At 33.7% G+C, this 22,115-nt stretch overlaps 1 protein-coding gene across 2 annotated transcripts in view; it reads right to left on the bottom strand.

The window, feature by feature from the left end:
• The window catches only part of NEK7 (NIMA related kinase 7), a 157,441-nt gene that overhangs the window by 51,779 nt on the left and 83,547 nt on the right, over nt 1-22,115 (bottom strand). For both annotated transcript variants that reach the window (XM_002809656.5, XM_054523686.2), the window contains 3 exons: nt 11,445-11,585; nt 1,965-2,027; nt 386-496 (listed from right to left, as the gene is read on the bottom strand). In XM_002809656.5, the coding sequence (XP_002809702.2) occupies nt 386-496; nt 1,965-2,027; nt 11,445-11,585 (315 nt within the window). The remainder of the gene's footprint in view (nt 1-385; nt 497-1,964; nt 2,028-11,444; nt 11,586-22,115) is intronic.

Below are 22,115 nucleotides of genomic sequence, written 5' to 3' on the forward strand. Positions count from 1 at the left end.
GGATCCCCCCCAGAAACAGGTCAGGCTGCTCTAGAGTCTCTTTCTGCCTCCTTTTACTCATGTCCAGAGACACAGGATCAAGCATGGTCTGCTCAGAGAATCAAACAGCAAAACTTTAACTCAACTTACAAAAGACAAGTATCTTGGCCTCTTTCCAAGTTGGTTTTGGGGTGTTTAGATATTTAAGCTGATCAGTGTAAACATCACCAAGTAAACCAGTTTCAGAATTATGATCACTAACCATCTACTATTTATTACATATCTACCAGATAAGCCTTGCATTGAGGTCTTTAGTTTAAAATATCTAATATCCCTATGTGTTTAACAGACAATTCTATTAGGAAAAAACAAAACAAAACATTAAGACAATTTTTTTAAAACTTACCTTGATCATTCTGGATAAGTCACCAGCATCTGCTAGTTCCAAAACTATGTTTAGTTCATTATCTTCAATGAATGATGCATAATATTTTATTACATTTGGATGGTTGAGTTGCTGAGAAAATAAAACAGGCATCAGAAAGTTTTCTTACTGTAAATATCCAAGAGTCACTTATAGTTTTATACTTAAGAACAAACTTAACTGTATTTTTTAAGTTACAGAAATCTTAACATGACAGTATACTTTTCTTTAGTGAATTGTGAAACAAATATTACAATTATTAAAAGTAAAACTAGGTATAAATTAATTTATCTTAATATTCTTTATTAGAAATAATATATTTTGCATTTAAATCTTAATTTAAAAGTACTGCTATGCCCAATAAGCATATCAACAGATGCAAGAAGTAAATGATAGAAATAGGTCACCAACTGCTAAAAATTACATCCTCAAAATGAGAACTTCCATTTAGGAACACTCAATGATAAATAAAGTATCCATTTTTACTCCTACTTGGAAGTTATGGCTGGTCCTAGAATAACTCCAGCTAGTAGACAAAACACAGCTGGTATCTACTATACTATATCTAACTATTGCTTTTATATCAAATAACATACAGGACTTATCCATGTGAGCCAATTCACAAAATCATCCCTAAGAAAAATTTTACCTTGTAGAAATATATGTATCAGTCCCTATTCATTTGCAATCCTTTTGTTCAATCTTTAAACACATTAATACAAGATGAATTGTTTCTCAGAGAAATTATGCAGAAAGTATGGGTGACTTTCTTCTTTCTACTTAAAGTTTTCGCCGCAAATTTTCTATGATGACATGCTATTTCCACAGTAAAAGTTTACATATATTTAAGCCAGCTACTTCATGTGCCAAGAAATAACTACAACTAACAGAATAGTCAGAAACATTGTTTTGACCTTACTTTTTTCCTTTTTGCATAAATCTGGTTAGGCACTAACACAAACGGATGGCATAAAAAAACAGCCGAGTCTTAACTAAAAGTTACAAATACAGCATAGGCCACAGCATTTCTCAAAAGAAACTTCACTGTAAAAGAAGCAGTGCAGAAATAACTGAAATGTCAGTCATATTCTTAGTACATGAGAAACTAAAAAGCTAATTCCTGGCATACTCTTTACATGCACTCTTTCTAAGTCTGGAAAAAGTATTGAAACATTAGAAAATGCATGTGAACCATTTTGATTAGTCCACATTCTCAATATAATACATGGTGAGATAATACTAATTATATTACTTAACCTTTAGAATATGTCTTGCTGGGGTGGTCAAGAAAAAAATTCTTCAATGTTTTATGCCCATTTTATCTATTTCCTACTTTGAAATGAGAAAAAAAAAGCTGATCTTACAAATGTTCTGATTATATTATTTAACAATAAATCCAAAAAATAACTACATTCTTCAGTATACTGAAATTTAACCTTATATAATATTACTTGAAATCAGCGTAGCATAAGTCTTAAAAACCTTTTTGTGTTTAAGTGTGATATTTTAGTAAATCACTTTTATCACCGTTATGTTCAAGAGTCAATAGTTCATTAATTACCTTAAGAAGATCTATTTCTTTGATGCAATCAGCACGTGCTTTGGCATCCATTAAATCAAATATCTAAAAATAGAACCCAGAATTACTTAATAAAATAACCTATTGTTCAAGCTATTGTGTAAATTCATTTTAATACTCTACATGTAATTATATGTACACTAAGGAATTTTCTTTCTGATTAGCTTTTCTTTATTAAGGAGGTCTGTAGGTATCTTATGTTACCAACAATGCTTACATTTTCAGCAGTCAGTATTTAAAAAATGGATAAAGAGAACAGTTAGATATCCCTTAACACTCAGGTCTTAAGTTCCAATGAACAAAATTAAAGTTGTGATTATTAAGATGATAAAGTAATAGCTAATATATGTTGAGCAATTAATATATGCTAAATGTACTGCACAACCTTATGAGGATGATAATAGTAGTATTCCCATTTTACAGATGAAGAAGAGAAGCTTTAGAAAGCTAAGGAGACTGACAAAATGTCACACAGCTAATCAACAGAGCAAGCAGAATTCATTCTCAGAGTTATCCGTCTAGAACCCAAGCACTGAACCATTAATCTGTTCCATCAAATCATGTCTAAAAGGTCTGATGCATGCATTCTTGACAAGGGTGATATCATTCCAAGGGGGTGAAAATTGGTTCTTTGAGGAGAAGGGTAATAAAATTTTACTCTATTAAGTATAAAGTATAGATACACATACAGTACTGCACATAAACATATATACCGTATTTGTGGAATTAAAATTTCATGGGTAGAGGTAATTAGGAAGAAATGTCTAAACAGGCAGCTTGGGGGGAAGATAACAAAGAAAAGATTGAAAAATATTAACCTACTGTTAAAAACATAAAAATAAAAAATACAATCAAAAAGATATTTCATGTGTCTCTGAAAACACAAATCTCTCAAGGTTCTAAGTGTGTGGAAAATAACATTTAAAAAAGCAATATCTTAGAGACTGCAAAAAAAATCTAAGTCAGTACTGCAAGCTGATTAAAACCCTAGCTACATAACAAATAAAAAAATTAATGACATTTTTAGTAATCAGCTTGATCAAGTCTTCCTGATTCAGCCAGCTAACATTCCAGGAAAAGAAGGTACAATGTCAAAGGAGTGGCAGAATCCAAGTCTTTTTAATTAGAGAAGTAGTTATTAGACACTACCAGAGAGGGCTGGCCTCTTTACACGTGATGCTTTAAACTTCATTGCAATCTTATAAGATAGGTAGTATTGGCCGCAATAACAAGATGAGGATTGAGGCTCAAAAAGATCAAATAATATGCTTATGATCATAAAACTAGTAAAGGACAGAATCAGGACTTGAAGCCAGGTTGTTCTAGCTCCATAGTCAGCGTTTTCTCAATGAGCCAGGCTGTCAAAAAGTCTAATGCATACACAACTAGCTAATAAGTATTAAAATATATGTGTGTACAAAGTATAGTATTAGAAACCTAAGGAAGAAATTCCTCCCATGTCGGGTGGCGGGTAACATTAGAGGTGAAACTTGAAAGAATTATAGGATTCTGCCAGCCAGAAACAAAAGATATCTAATGCATAAAAGTAAATATGGAATAAGGGTGTATAATTACAGCCTATAAGAGGCACCTTTTCTAGGTATCATTCTTAATATCCAAAGATACACAAAGTTCTAATTTTTCTTAATTTAAAAAAAACCATATGAAGATATTAGATAAGATTATAAAGCAAAAATAAAATCCATAAACTCACTGCCTTAAAGAATTTTAGCTTTGGCTCAGTCCCTTCTATTTCTTGTACAAATGCATGTGCTTTTTACACAGTGAAAATAGCAGTATATAAAATGATATATATGCTTTTTCACTAACATTATTTTGCTTCTACTACTTCTAATGAAAACTTCAAGTGTCAAATTTACGTTCTGCAACTTTTAATGTAAAATAGTTGAGCACTGCATACTGTTTAAGATTTGAAAAAATATAAAGCCTTAGCTTAGTTAATGGTTTACAAAAAGAGACAGACTAGATTACATCAAAGTTTCTCCCACTTAATCAAATAACAGAAGAAGAAATATGTATGCCGGTACATATATTAAAGAGAGTTAACTTCTCTTTTTTCCATTAGCAGTAATTCTAACCATGTCAGCCACAGTAAACTCATGTTAACTACCATGATTTCAGAATGGAACAGAATGCAACACAATGAAACAACAGCAAGGAAAGGAAAAGGGGTTAAAAAAAAAAAAAAAAAAAAAGGAAAGGACTATGAGTGGCAAATCACTATCAATCACTATCACAAAGTTCGCATAACCTATCTAGTAAGATATGTTTTGGCTAACATTAAGCTGTTGTATACATGAAGCTTTGACAAAATGAGCTATATATAAATGGACACCAATAGCAGGGGTTAAAAAAATTACCAGTATTAAAGAACAAACCATAGGACACCATTTATGGAAGGAAGGAAAAACCTTGTGGAAATTTTCTCCATGAGCATCATAGTTTTAACTCTACACACAAATGATTAATATAAATAACCTGATCCTGAGTACAGACAAGCTTAAACTGTTAATGTCCACCCTTTCTACATATAAAAATCCACACCGAATGCCATCTTACTATCAGATTTTATTACAGATACAAATAAGAAAACCATCTTGCAGTCCTTTAAAATGCACAGTGTCAGATGAAGAATGCAGACTGCAACACAGAAAATTAACACGCAACTTGTAAGTGCTACTTGTTCAACGTGATGTAAGAACCTTAATGGGGGTGAGCATGGCTGGCTGGAAGGGCTCTCAATAAGTAATTTATATAAGCAGGAATGCGTAATGCCCTTCAGGAAAAAATATATATGTGTGTGTGTGTGTGTGTAAAATCGAAAGTTCTTGAACTGAAGGAATAAGCTTTACATTTAGCAATTTCACATAGAAATGCCATTCATTTCCCCAAAGGGATTGCTACATCAACATGTTAAACAATAAAACAAACACTAATGGAAATAGAAAAATTTGAACTTGATATTAGTTATAGGTATGAAACACACACACAGACTACTTGCACTTTAAATCAAAATGGCATGAGAAATAACTGATTCTTGACGCATCGTGAGTGCTGATGCCATTCTCAGGAAATGCTATTTACAAGGAATTTGAGATAACTCAAAGATACACTGGAAAGCACAAAATTGTAAGTATATCAGATCTTGATGGAATTCCTGGTATTTTTGTTTGTTTGTTTTAGGAGGCAGAGAAAGAATAATGCCTATATAGTACCAGTAATTAAAATGAAGAAAATCACAAACTTGGAGACATACATGTATTTAATCTCTCAGTAATCAATGTCTCTATGATGTGGAACAACATTTGTAAAAAACAAAAGAGGGTGAATGAGATAAGAATGAATAATAGATGTATAAGAGTTTTAGGAAACCATAACGAGATACAACATATCAAGACAGAAACATGCTACATAGAAAATCTTTAATTCAAGTTATAAAAATTAATTTAGAATTACAAATTGACTTTTATTTTTAACTGAATTTTCAATAATATCAAAAGTCACTCCTCAAACGCAGGGAGAGATAAGCATTGATGGCACATCTAAAGCAAAACTAAATTCTGAGCGAAATACATTTACAAATACATTTAACTGGAAATTCAGAAGTATCTTTCTTTTTCTCTCAGCCAACAAGTCAAGACAAAAATAAATAATAATGAATATTTAGATTACATCATTCCCAAACACAGATTCAAAGCTGTCCGATGATTTCATGAGCAAGAAAAAGCAGTATGTCTTGGGTGAAAATATGGACTTTGTAATAACATCTTGCATATAATATGTACAAACAAGTCTTCAGGAGGTATCATTTTCATTCAGCTCTACCAAAGTTTCTTCAGGTTTTTAAACTCATTTTATACTTGGTAAGAGCAAGGGATGAGCTGTGGTTAGGCAAGTAATGACTGATAAATTCTTGGTATTCTCTGAATCATTTTAAAGGTTTTCTTTTGTCATCTTAAAATTTTGCCAAAATTACTCATAGCTAATGAAACTGAAAAGGTTAACACTAGATTTCTTTAAAAGGAAATGAAATGCTTCTAGTAACTTAACAGAAATATCCCCTTAAAAAGGCATATGTCAAGTTGTTAGAAGAAAGACCATTTAAAATGCAGAAAACGAAGTACTTAAAAATATATACTAAGCAAGTTTTTGTTGTTGTTGTTTTTCTTTTTTGAGAGAGTCTTGCTTTGTCTCCAGGCTGGAGTGCAGTGGCGTGATCTCGGCTCACTGTAACCTCCACCTCCCGGGTTCAAGCGATTCTCCTGCCTCAGCCTCCCAGGTAGCTGGGACTACAGGCGTGTGCCACCACACCCAGCTAATTTTTGTATTTTTAGTAGAGACAGAGTTTCACCATGTTGGCCAGGATGGTCTTGATCTCTTGACTTTGTCATCTGCCCGCCTCAGCCTCCCAAAATGCTGGGATTACAGGCATGAGTCACTGTGCCCGGCTCTACAGCTGGAACCTTCCTGTCACTACCCTTCAGATGACTGACTCCTTCTCCTCCACCTCTGCTTAAATTTCACATCCTCAGAGAGGCCTTTGCTGCACACTCTATCTAAAATGCTCTCCTCCTCTAGTTTGTCTCTAATACCACAGCATAGTCATTTCCTTTTTGGCTATAATTATTTGACTTATTTTTTGCTATAATTATTTGATTTATTGTCTATTTTCCACACAAAATTGTTGGATTTAATTATTGTGTCCCACTATTGTGTCCCTATTGTCAAGTACAGTGTCTGCCATATAGTAGTTTAACCCCAAAATGTTAAACATTCCATAAAACTGGAAATTTTCTGTTTATCTGCTTAGAAATGCTTAAGATTGCAAGTACAAGTAATTAAAATTAAAAAGCTTTAATTTTAAAGATAAAAGCCTATTCCACCTTGACAAGTAAAAACTAACACTAATTTACCAAATTGTTCTGTATTTTTTAAATGTCATTTATGAATTATTCTTACAAATGCTTAGTTTTCATTTATTCAAATAACAATTGGAAATCTGAAAGGAAGTCTATAGAGATTAAATGAAGTTCATAAAAGCTGCAAGATAAATTTATTAATCACAATGAACACTGAAAAAGAGATTGAATGCAGAGCCACAGAGGTTATGAATATATTAAAATCACTCTATGTATTATGGAAGTGCTATCATTGTCCACAAATTTCTGATCATATATAATCCTAATTTCTAATTATATGCAAACATGCAGAATCTAAAATTAACATGAGTAAAAAGTAACTTATTAATAGAAATTAAAAAGTTATTTGCTTGAAAAATACTTTAAAGCAGCTAACAAACATAAGTAAATAAAAGGTAAGCATTCAATATCAAAGAATACTTTGGGGAAGACTTTTTGAGATCACCTGAATCAAAAGGTGAATCTGAACGATATTATCACTTTATGTTTATTTGTATAAATACATAAAGTATTATTTTAGCTTTTCTTCCTAAAAAAAATCTCACTGACAATGGCTGCCACACAGTAAAATAGTGTTATCTAGAAATATAGTTAAGAGTAAGCAAAGAGAAATTAAGCATTAATGAACAAAGGATCAAAACAGCTCACGTATTATTTAAAAATGAGAGTAACAATGGTCAAAGAACTAAGAAACAGCGAGACCCCAAATTCACACTACTGTAACACTATGTCGGACTGATAAAATAAAAACCAACTTCAATCCTATAGCGCTAATCAATGAGCAAAATATAATAAAATAGAGATTGCATATACCAGATCAAAAGAAGTTTTTGATAATCTTCCAACATAAAGAACGTAAGTTTTGAGACCCAGCTCACAAACTCTGTGAAGCCTCTTTCCTAAGCTCCTCCTCACACCTGTTCTCTTCAAGGCTGCTCCTATCACAGTGCCTATCTCATTATGTTAGAGGTGTCTTTGTTGCACCCCCACCAGAATCCCATGAGTCTCATTATGTTTATCTTAATCTTCCTAAAGCCTTAGACACTGACCTAGGTGGTCAATAAATACTGGAGGAATGAATTCAATGATCAGCAGGAAGGGAAGCACTGAAGGAGGCAAGAGAGAAAAGCAAAGTTGGTACAGAGAATTTCAAAATTGTTCTATTAGTTAAGGTACCATCTTATTTTTTTGCAAATGAACCATGATGGGATACAGGTAAATTTTCAAAAAGATTGGTTAATGTTGCCATATACTGTAGGCTCTCAGATCCCTTTATGATTTCCAAGAAGTAACATGCATTTAGCGCACATACTCTTCTTTCCCATACAGGTAACAGGCAAACCTGCAGGAAAATGGCCAGAGCTGAACACATCCTTTGTTAACAGCCCTGAATAAGTGAACTAAATGGAGTGGCACAAAGTAGGGAAGGGCCTTAAAAACTAAGCTGAGGATTCTGGATGGTATCTCATTAAAAATTTGTGAGCAGAGAAATGAATGATAAAACCAGTACTTTAGCTTATGAACTCAACCGAAGTATTCAAGAAGGAGTCTAGTAGACCTGGGAACAGTAATACAGTTCTTGAGACAAGTAATATAGCCTTAAAATAACAAGCTGTATGAGGAAATTCAATATTTAATTCTTTAGGGTTTTTTAAAAAAGTTAGATTAGCATTCTTCAAAAAGGAAAGGCATTGGTCAGCAATATTATAAAATTTTGTATTTTAAGCTGCAGAGATGACTTTTTAAAAAGAAAGAACCATGGGTTTTCCTGTTCAGCACAAGTGTAATATGTCACAAGAATCAGTATGTCTAAAATGCAAATATATTTCTCCTTACAAAGGTTTAAGGCGTTGCTCCCTAATAAATAAGGTAAGAATATCTTCACAATATCATTTCTGTCTTCTATGAAGAAATTAGGTTTAAACTAGATGTCACAATATCAACACTAAAGCAGAAAGGAATAGGATAATCCAAAAGAATAAACTTTAACTTCCTACAGTAATTTGAGGTTTATCACAGCGTAAAACAGACGCAGCTAGAGGGTAATATCCAATTAATACTGAATGGAAATACAATTGTGCAAATTAACTCACACTTATTCAAATTTCCAATCAATAGAAAAATGCAGCAAGAGCTTTTTTCTTCCTCCCTCCACCCCTTCCTCCATTGTTTCTTTCTTTCTTCCCTTCTTTCTTTCTGTTTGTAATGAGAAGGTTCCGCAATGTAAAAAATATCACTAGAGACAGAATTGAGCCCTGTTTTCCACACTCAGAATCAGAGAAGGGATCCAAGAGTCCCCAGAGACCTCCAAATGGATCTCAATCCATCCAACCTCCCATCTTGACAATCTGTGGCAGATTGGCAGCTATGTTCTCTCCACTCTATTCTGTATGTTGAGCTTGTAATTTTATTTTGAAAATAATGGATTTTGAAGATTGTTACCCTACTTGAGAGTCCACAGTGCATCCTCGATTGCCTATGGTTCAAATTCCTCTGTCTGGCTCCAATGCTCACCACAATCTGGGCTCACATTTATAGCTGGCTTAAGTTCCAATTCCACCAATTCCAACAGCTCAAATTGACATCTCCATTCTGTGAACTCTTATTTAAATCAGGAACTCATGCCACAGGGTTTAACATTAAATTGTAATAGACTCTTTTTCCCCTGAAGGGCAGGAATAATACCACTAGTTTCTTTTTTATTTCCCTGGGTGCTCAGAGATCATAGTAGAAATTTAATCCATTTTAAAAATGAATCAAAAGAGTTCTTTTGTAAGGGAATAATCGTTCCAAAAGTAATCTCTTTCATAAACACTAATAACTACATTCCATATTGTGTTTTCTTAAGCTCTGAGTGGCATATTAAAACATAGAAGACTGCAATTCTTACACGCTGCTGGTGAAAACTTACACCAGTGCAACTTTGGAAAACAACTTGGCATTAACTTGCAGTACACATGCATCCCCTGTGGGATGCAGTCATTTCCATTCTTAAGCACAAACAAGAGAGAAATTCTTGTATCTGTATACTAGGAAAGACATGAGAATATCAGGGAAGCGTTGTTTGTAATAGCAAATAACTGTAAACAATTTAAACAGCAATCAACAAGAACAAGTGAATATTATACAGTAGCAAAAAGGATAAACTACAGCACATGCACCAACACGGACTAATTGCTCAAACACGATGCTATGTGAAAAAAGCAAGTTCTGTGCGAGTGTGTGTGTGTATGTGTGTGTGTGTGTGTGTGTAATACATATATAAAACATGCTTCATTTACGTAAAGTTTAAAAAAAATGCAAAAGTAAACAATAGACTATTTTAGAAATTCATACCAATGTAGGAAAAACAATGAAGAAAAACAAAGGAATGATAAACATTACATTCAGGGATATGGTTATCTCTGAGGAAAGGGACTGGCACACACATGTCAAAAATATTTTTAATGTTTATTTCTTAAGCTGGCTTGTGGATATGGGGGTATCTCTATTGTTGTTTACATCTAACACATATACCACATAAAACCTTTTATAAATCATTAGTTTCATTTTTAAATGTAAATTAAAACTGTTCATCTCTATATTGGCTGTCACAAGTATACTAATCATCTTAAGAAGTTTAAAAAAAAAAGACATTTAGATTTCACAGGTCTCTGCAGAAAAAAGATAACAGCTGCAAAGCAAAATAGGCTGTAGCACATGTGAAGAATAACTATTACCATAATTGAAAAAGGGAAGTAAAAGTGTATGATTCACCATGTGATTTATTGTTTGATGTCATACACACTGGAAGGCAAAAAGACAAGTACTTTCTAGGCCAGAGGATCTCATTAGGGCAAGTGAAACATTCAGGGCTCTGGCAAGTGAGCATTCCAGGGTAGCTCAGTGGAACTGCAACTCCAGGTTTAGGGCAGGACTTGGAAAGAGGAGCTGGAGCAAGATAAATGAATTCGAGAAGACAGAAAAGGGTCTGGATTAGAGAGCAAATCTGATTCCAGAATGACACAAATACAATAAGAGATTTTAAAGTTAGGTATCAATGTTCTAATTTTATCTGCCTCGTTGTTTTTATTTCCAAGTAAATAAAGTTCACTTCATTTTCCTTTCATTTTTTTGCTGGTATAGTTTAATTGCCATTTACTAACTTCGGGCAGTACATTTTGTGACTCTAGTTTCTGACTACAGTGCCTATAGCTGCAGAACTTCAGTGAGTATTCAACATCTAGTTAAATGTCCAGGTAGAAGTAATGGTGATGACTCAAATCTGCCTCTTAAAATCTAGAGTTGTGAAAGCTTTTTGAGGTTCAATACGAGCTAAATTTTTAAAGCCTAGAAATAGTGTTAAAACTAATACTTCCACTCCATACTACACTTGATTCTGGCTTTTAAAATACAACGTTCATTCTTTCCCAGCATTCTCAACTTAAGGCTATCAGTACCCAATCATTCAGGATATACTTTTCTCATCTACAATTCACATAGTATAATTTTACATTGATTTATATAATTAAAATCATCTTACCTGCACTTTTTTTAAAGCTACTGGTACTCCATCCAAGAGACAGGCTGCTCTATAAACTTCACTAAATTGTCCGCGACCAATTTTCTTTTCTATTCGAAAGTTGGCTAATGTATTATAGCCCATATCCGGTCGTAAGGCCTTCTGTAATTAAAAATGTCAGAAAAATTTTCAATCACACAATATACATGCAATACACACAATCACTGATCATTTTCATATACGTAGGTGACACCTAGGGTAAGTTTGCAAACATCCATTCACTCAACAACAAATATTTACTGAACTTATGCCAGGCACTGTCCTACACACTGATGATACAGTAGCAGACTAGAGAGACAATAATCCCTCCACCTGAGGAACTTACATTCTAGTGAGAGGAATAAACAAGGAATACATTAAAACATACATATATATATATGTATGTTTTAATAAATATATAAAGCATACATATACGTTTTAATAAATATATAAAGCATACATATACGTTTTAATAAATACATAAAGCATACATATACGTTTTAAAAAATACATAAAACATACATATACGTTTTAATAAATACATAAAACATACATATACGTTTTAATAAATACATAAAACATACATATACGTTTTAATAAATACATAAAACATACATATACGTTTTAATAAATACATAAAACATACATATACGTTTTAATAAATACATAAAACATACATATACGTTTTAATAAATACATAAAACATACATATACGTTTTAATAAATATATAAAACATACATATACGTTTTAATAAATATATAAAACATACATATACGTTTTAATAAATATATAAAACATACATATACGTTTTAATAAATATATAAAACATACATATACGTTTTAATAAATATATAAAACATACATATACGTTTTAATAAATATATAAAACATACATATACGTTTTAATAAATATATAAAACATACATATGCGTTTTAATAAATATATAAAACATACATATGCGTTTTAATAAATATATAAAACATACATATACGTTTTAATAAATATATAAAACACATATACGTTTTAATAAATATATAAAACACATATACGTTTTAATAAATATATAAAACACATATACGTTTTAATAAATATATAAAACATATACGTTTTAATAAATATATAAAACACATATATGTTTTAATAAATATATAAAACACATATACGTTTTAATAAATATATAAAACATACATATATGTTTTAATAAATATATAAAACATACATATATGTTTTAATAAATATATGAAACATACATATATGTTTTAATATATGAAACATACATATATGTTTTAATAAATATATAAAACATACATATATGTTTTAATAAATATATAAAACATACATATATGTTTTAATAAATATATAAAACATACATATATATATACATAGAGAGAGAGAGTATGTGAGATAGGAAAGCCTAAAAAGAAAGTTAATTAAGGAAGAAGGATACAACATAGGGATGAAGAGTTTGAACTTTTAGATAAGAACTCCTTGTAACTTGTCTTTAGTTCACAGAATATAAACTTGTCCCACCCAATCTAGTATTTCTCTATTTCTTTTCTTTTGAAAAGATCTTTGAGTTGAAATGGACCTTACAAAAATACATAATCATTTAGTCCAAACTCTCAACTAATGCATGAAACACTTGTTAACTTTCTGACAGTTATTTAACTTCTGCAAAGAATATGTCCAGTGGCAAGAAGTTTACTACCGCATCATAACATTTTAAACAATACTCTGTTGTTTTTTTATCATGGAAAAAGACATTTCTTTTTTTAAACAACATTTTTTTGATATTTACCATATGCCAGGCACTATGCTGGCTGCTAGGCAAATAAGAGATGAATGAGATATGCTTTCTGCTCTCAAACGACTTACCCAAATACATAGAAGAGGCTCTTCACTGTGCTATAAGAGAAATAATTATAAGACATTGGGGGCAGGGGCACAGTGGCCATCCCTATTTTGAGACAAAATTCAGGTTATAAATTTTACTGATTGTCCTAGTTCTTTTATTCACTTTTTGTTCATGGACTTATTCATTCAATCTTCAGTTATGGGGTAAACAATAACTGAACATCTACTACCGTCAGACACTGTCTATTGCTAAAGTTGGAATATCACCTTTTACATTCCTGATGGCATTCATTTTAGCATCTCTAGCTGTTTAAAATATAACAAAAAAAGCCTATTTAAAACTATCACACGCCCTTATATCTTCTCTTTTTTGGCTAGACATGCCTGAGCCTTTTCAAGATTCCTGGAGTACTGATGAGCACACTCTTCCATGCCTTTTACCATTCTCCTCACACCTGCAGTCCCCTCTGTACTCTCCAAGCCAAACATGACATTCTTGTGGGGCCAGGCTAGCGCACCCTCTAATGAAACTGAATATTAAAGACCTATTAATGCAAAGATGGCACTGGTTCATGAGCATATTACATTCAGCTTAAACTCTTAGTCCTTCAAAGAAACCTTTGATAAGGCTGATGACCCCATATCCTAGACTTACGCAGAAGGCTATTTTGATATATGGGTAACACTTTGCATTACCTAGTACACTTTATCTTTTAATTTTACTACATCTATCATGTAAAATTCACTACATCTAACTGTAAAATTCTGCCAAAGAGTCACTATAATTCAAACCCAATGTTTTCTCTTAAAAAAAAAGAAGCAATAATTTGTTATTGTACATTGTTTTCTTCTTCTAGAAGTCCAAAATACTGTCAAGAAAAAGATCATGCTTCCTTTAAAATACGCAAAATAACCAGAGTACAAGAAATTTTTCAAATTTCTCAAATTCATTTCATAAGTATAGGATCATAAGATAATTGTTATAATTACTACAACAATGATAGAAGGTCCCATTTTTGTCCCCACAACTTAACAGGTACTGTATATCAGGACTTTAAATGCCATCAAATTCAATTCTCTCACCAATCCCATAACGTAGATGTCATCAAACCAAGTAAATGTCTAGTTGATTCCCAAGTATAGCCTATGCCACACTGCCAGGTTATTAAGCAAAGTCACCTTATATATGACCCAACATTATGGGACCCTACATGATGATCCACAGATATTTTCAATGTTAAGTCTTTTGACTAAAAAAAAAAACAAAAATAAAGACAAAAATGGAATAGAAACGCGTTTAAAATGAAGATGAAAAAGCATTCCACAATAAGAAACATAGAACGAAAATAAAATTATCAAATAAAGGGAGATAACTTGCCATGATGTTCATTTGTAAATGGATTTCTTTTCATAGCCATTGAATTTACAATTAAGTGTCACTGTGACAAAATGATATATATGTAACAAAGAAACTCACGAAGTACCACTTCTCAGATATAGCCAATGGATATTTGGCAATTTTTTACATTTTTAACTTTAAATAAAGGTTTTGTTTAAAAAGGAAACGTTTTAAATTGTCTGTGATTTCCTAAGAACTGTTTATATTGATGCACTAGAATAGTCTGTGTCATCTAATAAGTATAAATCCTTCTCCCACACACAGAGACCATTCTTTCACTTAATGAAGATTTGTCAATCTCAACAGCAAAATACAGCTTCATCATTAGGAACATTATCAAACAATTCAGATACTTTAAATTTGACTGGGAATTCCATCTTCTGTCTGCACAATAACTTGACAAATATTAGCGTGAACTGCTAAGGCAGTGTGACAACCGCATGCTGAGAGCAAAGTCTCACTAATGTGTTTTGGCATGCAGGTTTGTAATCACACATTTACATATGCAATGACCTACATTTGCATGTCAGATCACACACTGTCTTGGTTTATTAAGACTGGGTACCTCCCTGTGCTTGGCCGCCAGAGTGGCGAAAGAGGGCCAGAGGGCGGTGTTTTTTGGCAGTTGAGGGATGAACTGCCACCAAGGATTAGGTTGATATGGCCTGAGCATTAGACACTTCATTAGACGTAATCTGTTTAACAGTGGGCAGTGTATGTAAACTTCACAGCCCATTTGCGGCACCTTTTTCCCCCCATGGCCTTTCTTCAAAGGGCAGTGTGGGTGAGTGACAGCTTGTCTCATCTGCTCCCATGTCCTGTCACCCACTGTAGATGTGGAGAGCTGACATGAGAAGGAGCATAGCTGCACATCTCCAACTACCCTTGGGTCTCTTTGCCACACTGCAATTTGTATAAAAATAAGCTTGTGTAAGAGGAGGTCTCCTTTAGGAGATCATCAGGCAGGTAATATATCTATATACTTCGGTAGCGATTATAGTATATTGTTTTCAATGCCATACTTCATTTTGCTGAGTTACATTCCACTGTAGGTAGCATTACATTAGGTGCTTTAAATAAAAAATAGTATCATCAAATGGGTTCCCACTCAAGTAAAGAACTATTTTTAGGAAATAGCTATATTCTCTTGGTTGAATGATGTTCTATGTCCCGTATGTTTTAAGTTACTGGGAATAAAATAACTCAGCAAAATACTGAGATTCAAATCAATATGAAATATAAACCAAATAAAATCACTTAAATTGATGTTTTGCTGTTCTCAATTTGGAGCGTAAACTGAGTCTCAGTTTCTTGAAGTTCCTTAATGACCCAGGTTTTTTTTTCTAAGCTGCAAAAAATGGCTTTTAGATTTGAGGTGAGTCACTTAGAGGACCTTCAACTTTTATGGAAGTAAAAACCCACTTTGTTTCTTCCACTGTCAAATGAGGATAATGATGCTTTATCTATGACAGAAGGCTTTTCAAGTCACTTTTGCACCTCGCTATGGCCCCCTCCATCAGCTGCACCATGTATTTCCCAAGTGCACTGTGAACTTTGGCCTCATGCCCATGGCATTGCACTTGCTTATTCCCATGCCTTCTGAATAACTTCCTTTTTCATACCCAGCAAACCACAGCTCATCTTTGGGATTCAGTTCCATCTCAGCTCTTCTAAGGAATCATCTTCAGCTTGCTCAGGCAGCTTTATTGGCTTCTACCTCTGTTTCTGTAGCAACTGACAGTAGTCATTCAACTCCATAAAGAGGCATACAAACGCAGGCACCATGTTGGGTCCTGGATCACACAGGCTTTTAATTACTTGTTTATACAGTTGACTCTTGAACAACACAAGTTTGAACTGTGCAGATCCACTTATATGTAGATTTTCTTCTACTTCTCCCTTCCGTGAGACAGCAAGAAACTCCTTCTCTTTCTCCTTCTCCCCTGCCTACCCAATGCAAAGACAATGAGGATAAAGATGAAGATCTACTTTCCACTTAATGAATATTAAATATCATTTTTCTTCCTTATGATTTTCTTATTAACATTTCCTTTTCTGTAGTTTATTTTATTGTACGAATACATTATATAATACACAAAACATACAAAGCATGTGTTAATTGACTTTCTGTTATCAGTAAGGCCTCTAGTCAACAGTAGGCTATTTATAGTTAAGTTTTTAGGGAGTCAAAAGTTATATATGGGTTTTCAGCTGCACAAACTACTCTCTTGTTGTTCCAGGGTCAATTATGTATATACATTTCTCTCCTTCCAGACACTGAGTTTCTCAAAGGTAGAGACCAAAGTGGGTTTTTTTTTTCAGCTTTTTATCAAAATGCCATGAAGTAGAGAATAAATACTAACTCAGTGAATGTATTCGAAAGAACTAAATGAATGTAAAAGGCCCAAAATACATAGAGCATGACTATAATTATCTACAAGCTCTAAGTAGAATCTAGTAGAGAATCAGTATACTGCTCTGGGTTCTTACTAACAAACATTTTTTTGATGTGGATACACTCTAATCACATTAACATGAGATCTTACTAACTAATTGGGATTAACTTCTACATATCGGTCTGTGTTTACTGAGCTTCCTTCACATAGATACTTTTCATTTGAAAATAAAATTCCTTCTGTTTGCCACTGGTTCATATTTTCACAGGTGCAGACTCCTTAAACAATAACTTCCCAGGACTAAATTACTTTCTTAATTTGCTTTAAATTTGAAGGCAAGGAAACTTACTGAGCAATAAGATAATTCAGGATAACATTATGATGATAATCCTCTCTGGGGAAATTAGAAGAGTCACAGCATGAACTCAATAGTCTCCCCAGAGAGAAAATTATGTACTGATAATTCCTTGAGGTATTGTTATCAATGATTTAATATACAAGCTGGTATTAATTACAATAATTAACACCATTAATAAGGTTTTCATTGTTATTGAAAATTCATCTCTTACTGGTGATTTTCCTGTGCCACTTAGTTAAATAAACTACCTTACATTTTATATTAATATTGTTGGATTTCTCCAAAATTTAAAACAAAACTTTAAAATATCTTACAAATTGTATTTAGCAATAAAGCTCATGCTTTTATCTTTTTTCTTTAAAAAGGTGTTACCCACCTCCAAATTACACAAACCAGAATATCCTTTCTATCATGTATTCTATAGACCTTCTGTCATATTTTCTACAGACTTCACTGGAAACCAAAAAAGGCAAATAAACAAAAAAACACCATATGTGCCACCAAGACCTAATTATTCATGTTTCTTCCTATTTGAAAAATTATCTCCCTAAATTTTTTAACTATGTCAAATGTCAAATGTAACCTATTCCTAAAGTTTCGTAAGTGTCAGAGACTTACATCAGTTTAGACAATATGCCATTAATCATTAAAACCGGCCTTTTATCAAAGGAGGAAATTTTACTATTGTGTAAGAAAAATGAGTGACCAAATATAACCAGTCATCTAATTAAACATTTATAAGACCCTGGTATTTGTAGCATTTAATTATCATTAGTTATATTACCAGCATAATAATTACTACATCCAAATGATGTAACCAAAAATACTGATTATCTCTCCTGTTATCATGAGCAAGATAATTAATTAATGTCAAAGATACTCCCATCTCCCTTACTTCCCTATGAAAACTACCAGCTACACCTGGCAAAGTTAAATATGGAGAGAAAAAGCCTTTTACTGAAAGACAGAGACAGAGAGTAAAAAGTGGTTGTTAAAAATCTATTCATTTATTCCACAAGTATTACTGAGGGAGGATATAGCACAAAGACACTAAACAGGCGATAAACAAATACATAATAATATCTAATATTTATTCTGCATACTGAAGCACTATGCAGAGAAACAAAGTAAGTGATGTGATATAGAATGTGACAGAAAACGAGTGGATAGTTATTTCAGGTTGGTTAATTTAGGGATGATCTTGCTAAGGATGTAACATTTACACAGAGACTAAAAAACAAAAAGAAAGGAAAGAAGCCATAGCAGAGAAAAACATCTGGAGAAAATGTCTTAAGGAAGAAATGAACTCGATGTGTTCAAGGACCAGCAAAAAGGACACTGTGGCTGGAGTACGGTGAGCAAGGGAGACCAAGGTTAGAAATGAAGTTAAAGAGGTAAGCACTGAGCAGTCTGGCGAGGTGGCTCATGCCTACACTCCCAGCACTTTGGGAGGCCAAGACAGGCCTTGAGCTCGGAAGTTCAAGACCACCCTGGAAAATACGGCACATGGCAAAAATCCATCTCTACTTAAAAAAAAAAAAAAATTAAAAACAAAAAAAATTTAAAAATATAAAAACTAAAAATAAAATACAAAAAGTGAGCTGAGATTGGCCAGGCACGGTGGCTCACGCCTGTAATCCCAGCACTTTGTGGGGCCGAGGCGGGTGGATCACGAGGTCAGGAGATCGAGACCATCCTGGCTAACATGGTGAAACCCCATCTCTACTAAAAATACAAAAAAATTAGCAGGGTGTAGTAGCGCACGCCTGTGGTCCCAGCTACTCGGGAGGCTGAGGCAGGAGAATGGCCTGAACCCGGGAGGTGGAGCTTGCAGTGAGCCGAGATCGCGCCACTGCACTCCAGCCTGGGCAACAGAGCGAAACTCTTGTCTCAAAAAAAAAAAAAAAAAAAGTGAGCTGAGATCACACCACTGCATTTCAGCCTGGGTGTCAGAGTGAGACCTTATCTCAAAAAAAAAAAAAAAAGAAAGAAAAAGAGGTAAGCACTGAGAAAATCATATTACACTTTGACAGCAAGAGTAAGGAGTAAGGAGGTCTCGGTTTTCAGCAAGGTAGCACCATACTGTGTTCTGATACATATTTTACAAAAATAACTCATGATGCTGCATGGAGAACTGGGAAGGAGGATGAGTAGAGCAAGAATGGAAGCAGGGAGACCGGACAGGAGGTAGTAGGTGTGGCCTGAGGAGTTAGAGAGATGAGGACAGTAGATGTAATGAGAATATAACTTGAGATGGAGTCAAAAAACTTGCCAATTAATTGAATATGAGGAGTGAGGGAGAGACAGAAATCAAGGATGATTGAGATTTTTGGTTGAAGCACACAGATGAATAGTGATGCCATTTACTGGTAAAAACAAGGCTAAAGGAGAAGCCACCTAGGCAGAAGGTAGGTAATAAAGATGTAATAAAAGATATGATATGGAAGAAAACAATGGGTAGAGAAATGTGGGCCAAGACAATTATTGGCAGCACGTTGTCATTGCAGTCATCATCATCATTTTTGCTAACATTTAATGAGTGCTAACCATGTGCCAAGCATCATACTGAAAGCTCCATATCAACTCTATGAGGTAAAAACTTGATTCATCTCATTTACTAATAAGAAAACTGAGGTTTACAGATGCTAAACAACTTCCCCTCCATCACACAGCTAGGAAATGAGGGACTAAGAACTGATCCCAGCCAATATGACTTCAGAGCTCATGCTCTAACCCAACATGCTAAGCTATGTCCTTCTGTTTCCTTCCAGGTCTGCTACATATTCCTCTCCATAAATGCTGGTACACCACAGGGTATCATCCTCAGCATTCTTTTCTAATTTTTGCTCACTCACTCCAGGTAATCTGATTTATCATTCCATTTATTGGTTCTAAAATTAAATTAATTCCAGGTACTCCCCTGACCCCCTAAGGGACACCTATCATAACTCTAGTAGAAAATCCTCCTCCTCTATTTACTTGTGCCCCAACACTGAATGCAATTTACTAAAGAAAAAGAAGACATAATTAAATGTATTCTATATGAATGTGACAAGAAAAACTTATCAAATTTTGAAATTTGTGTTTGTTTTATGAATATTTAGTGAGAAAGCTATGTGAAACATAAGAATCATATGACAAGATCATAATATTCACATAGTAACAATATAAAGGAAGACAAAATATACAGGTATCCTAAATGTAAATACCACTGATCTCTAACAAACACATTAGAATGTATACATTCAACATTGCTCTTCAAAACAGCTACCATGGGAGGCTATGGTTTTACACCAGGAAGGCTTCCACTACTGAAAATATGTCTGAAACTCCTTCTTTAGAATGGTAATCAGAAATAGCATGTGAATTGTATAAAAATTATTGGTCTTGGCCGGGAGTGGTGGCTCACGCCTGTAATCCCAGAGCTTTGGAAGGCTGAGGCGGGTGGATCACAAGGTTAGGAGTTCAAGACCAGCCTGGCCAAGATGCTGAAACCCCATCTGTACTAAAAATACAAAAATTAGCCAGGTGTGTGGCACGCACCTGTAATCCCAGCTACTCAGGAGGCTGAGGCAGGAGAATCGCTTAAACCCGGGTGGCAAAGGTTGCAGTGAGCCGACATCGTGCCACTGCACTTGCACTCCAGCTTGTGTGACAGAGCAAGACTCCGTCTCAACAACAACAACAACAACCACCAAGAAAAAAAAAAAAATTATTGGTCTAAGAATATATCTCATTTTGGTCAAAAAAAAGAATACCAAGACTATGTACTTTATTCAAAACCAAGTAAACACTTGGTTCTAAAGAATTTTACGATATTTCCAAATATCAAATTCACCTTCAAAAAAACAGAATGATTTCATCATTGTGGTTATTAAAGCATATTTCTTTTTTTTTTTTTTTTTGAGACGGAGTCTCACTCTGTCTTAAACTGTTTCAAATAAAGTTGGAAGATGGAAGACTATTTTGATTAATCAGCCTCATCCTCATCTTTGCCCCATCGCTCTGAACAGACTATTCAAATAGAAATTTCCAAGAGAGCAGCAGGCAAGAGAATTCTTACTGTGTTCTCATTCTTTTCAAAAATCACGTAAATTTCTCAAGCATTTCCCTTAAAATATGAGGTACTCTCACTCATAAGTATATAAGTGTGATGAATCTAAATTTAAAGACAACTCAAATGCACTTTAAATATTTTGAAGTCATTCCCCAATTTGACAGTTTTCTTAGTATTCAATATTGTCACACAGTCATTTTCTAAGATAACTCTAGAATAACTGAAATCTACATACTATAAGAATAATACAGTCATGCGCCATCTAATGACATTTCAGCCAACACCAGGCAGTATAGGAATGTCTGGCCATAAGATTATAAAACCATACTTTTACTGTACTTTTTCTAGGTTTAGATATGATTAGGTACATAAATACTTATCATTGTGTTACAACTGCCTACAGTATAGTAACACACTATGCAGCTTTGTAGACTAGGAGCAACAGACTGTACAATATAGCCTAGGTGTGTAGTGGGCTATCCTGTCGAGGTTTGTGGAAGTGCACTCTATGGTGTTTGCAAAACAAAGAACTTGCCTGACAATGCAGTTCTCAGAATGAATCGCTGATGTTAGGTGACTCGGGACTA

Source organism: Pongo abelii, chromosome 1 (genome assembly GCF_028885655.2).
Source record: "Pongo abelii isolate AG06213 chromosome 1, NHGRI_mPonAbe1-v2.0_pri, whole genome shotgun sequence".
NCBI lineage: Eukaryota > Metazoa > Chordata > Mammalia > Primates > Hominidae > Pongo > Pongo abelii.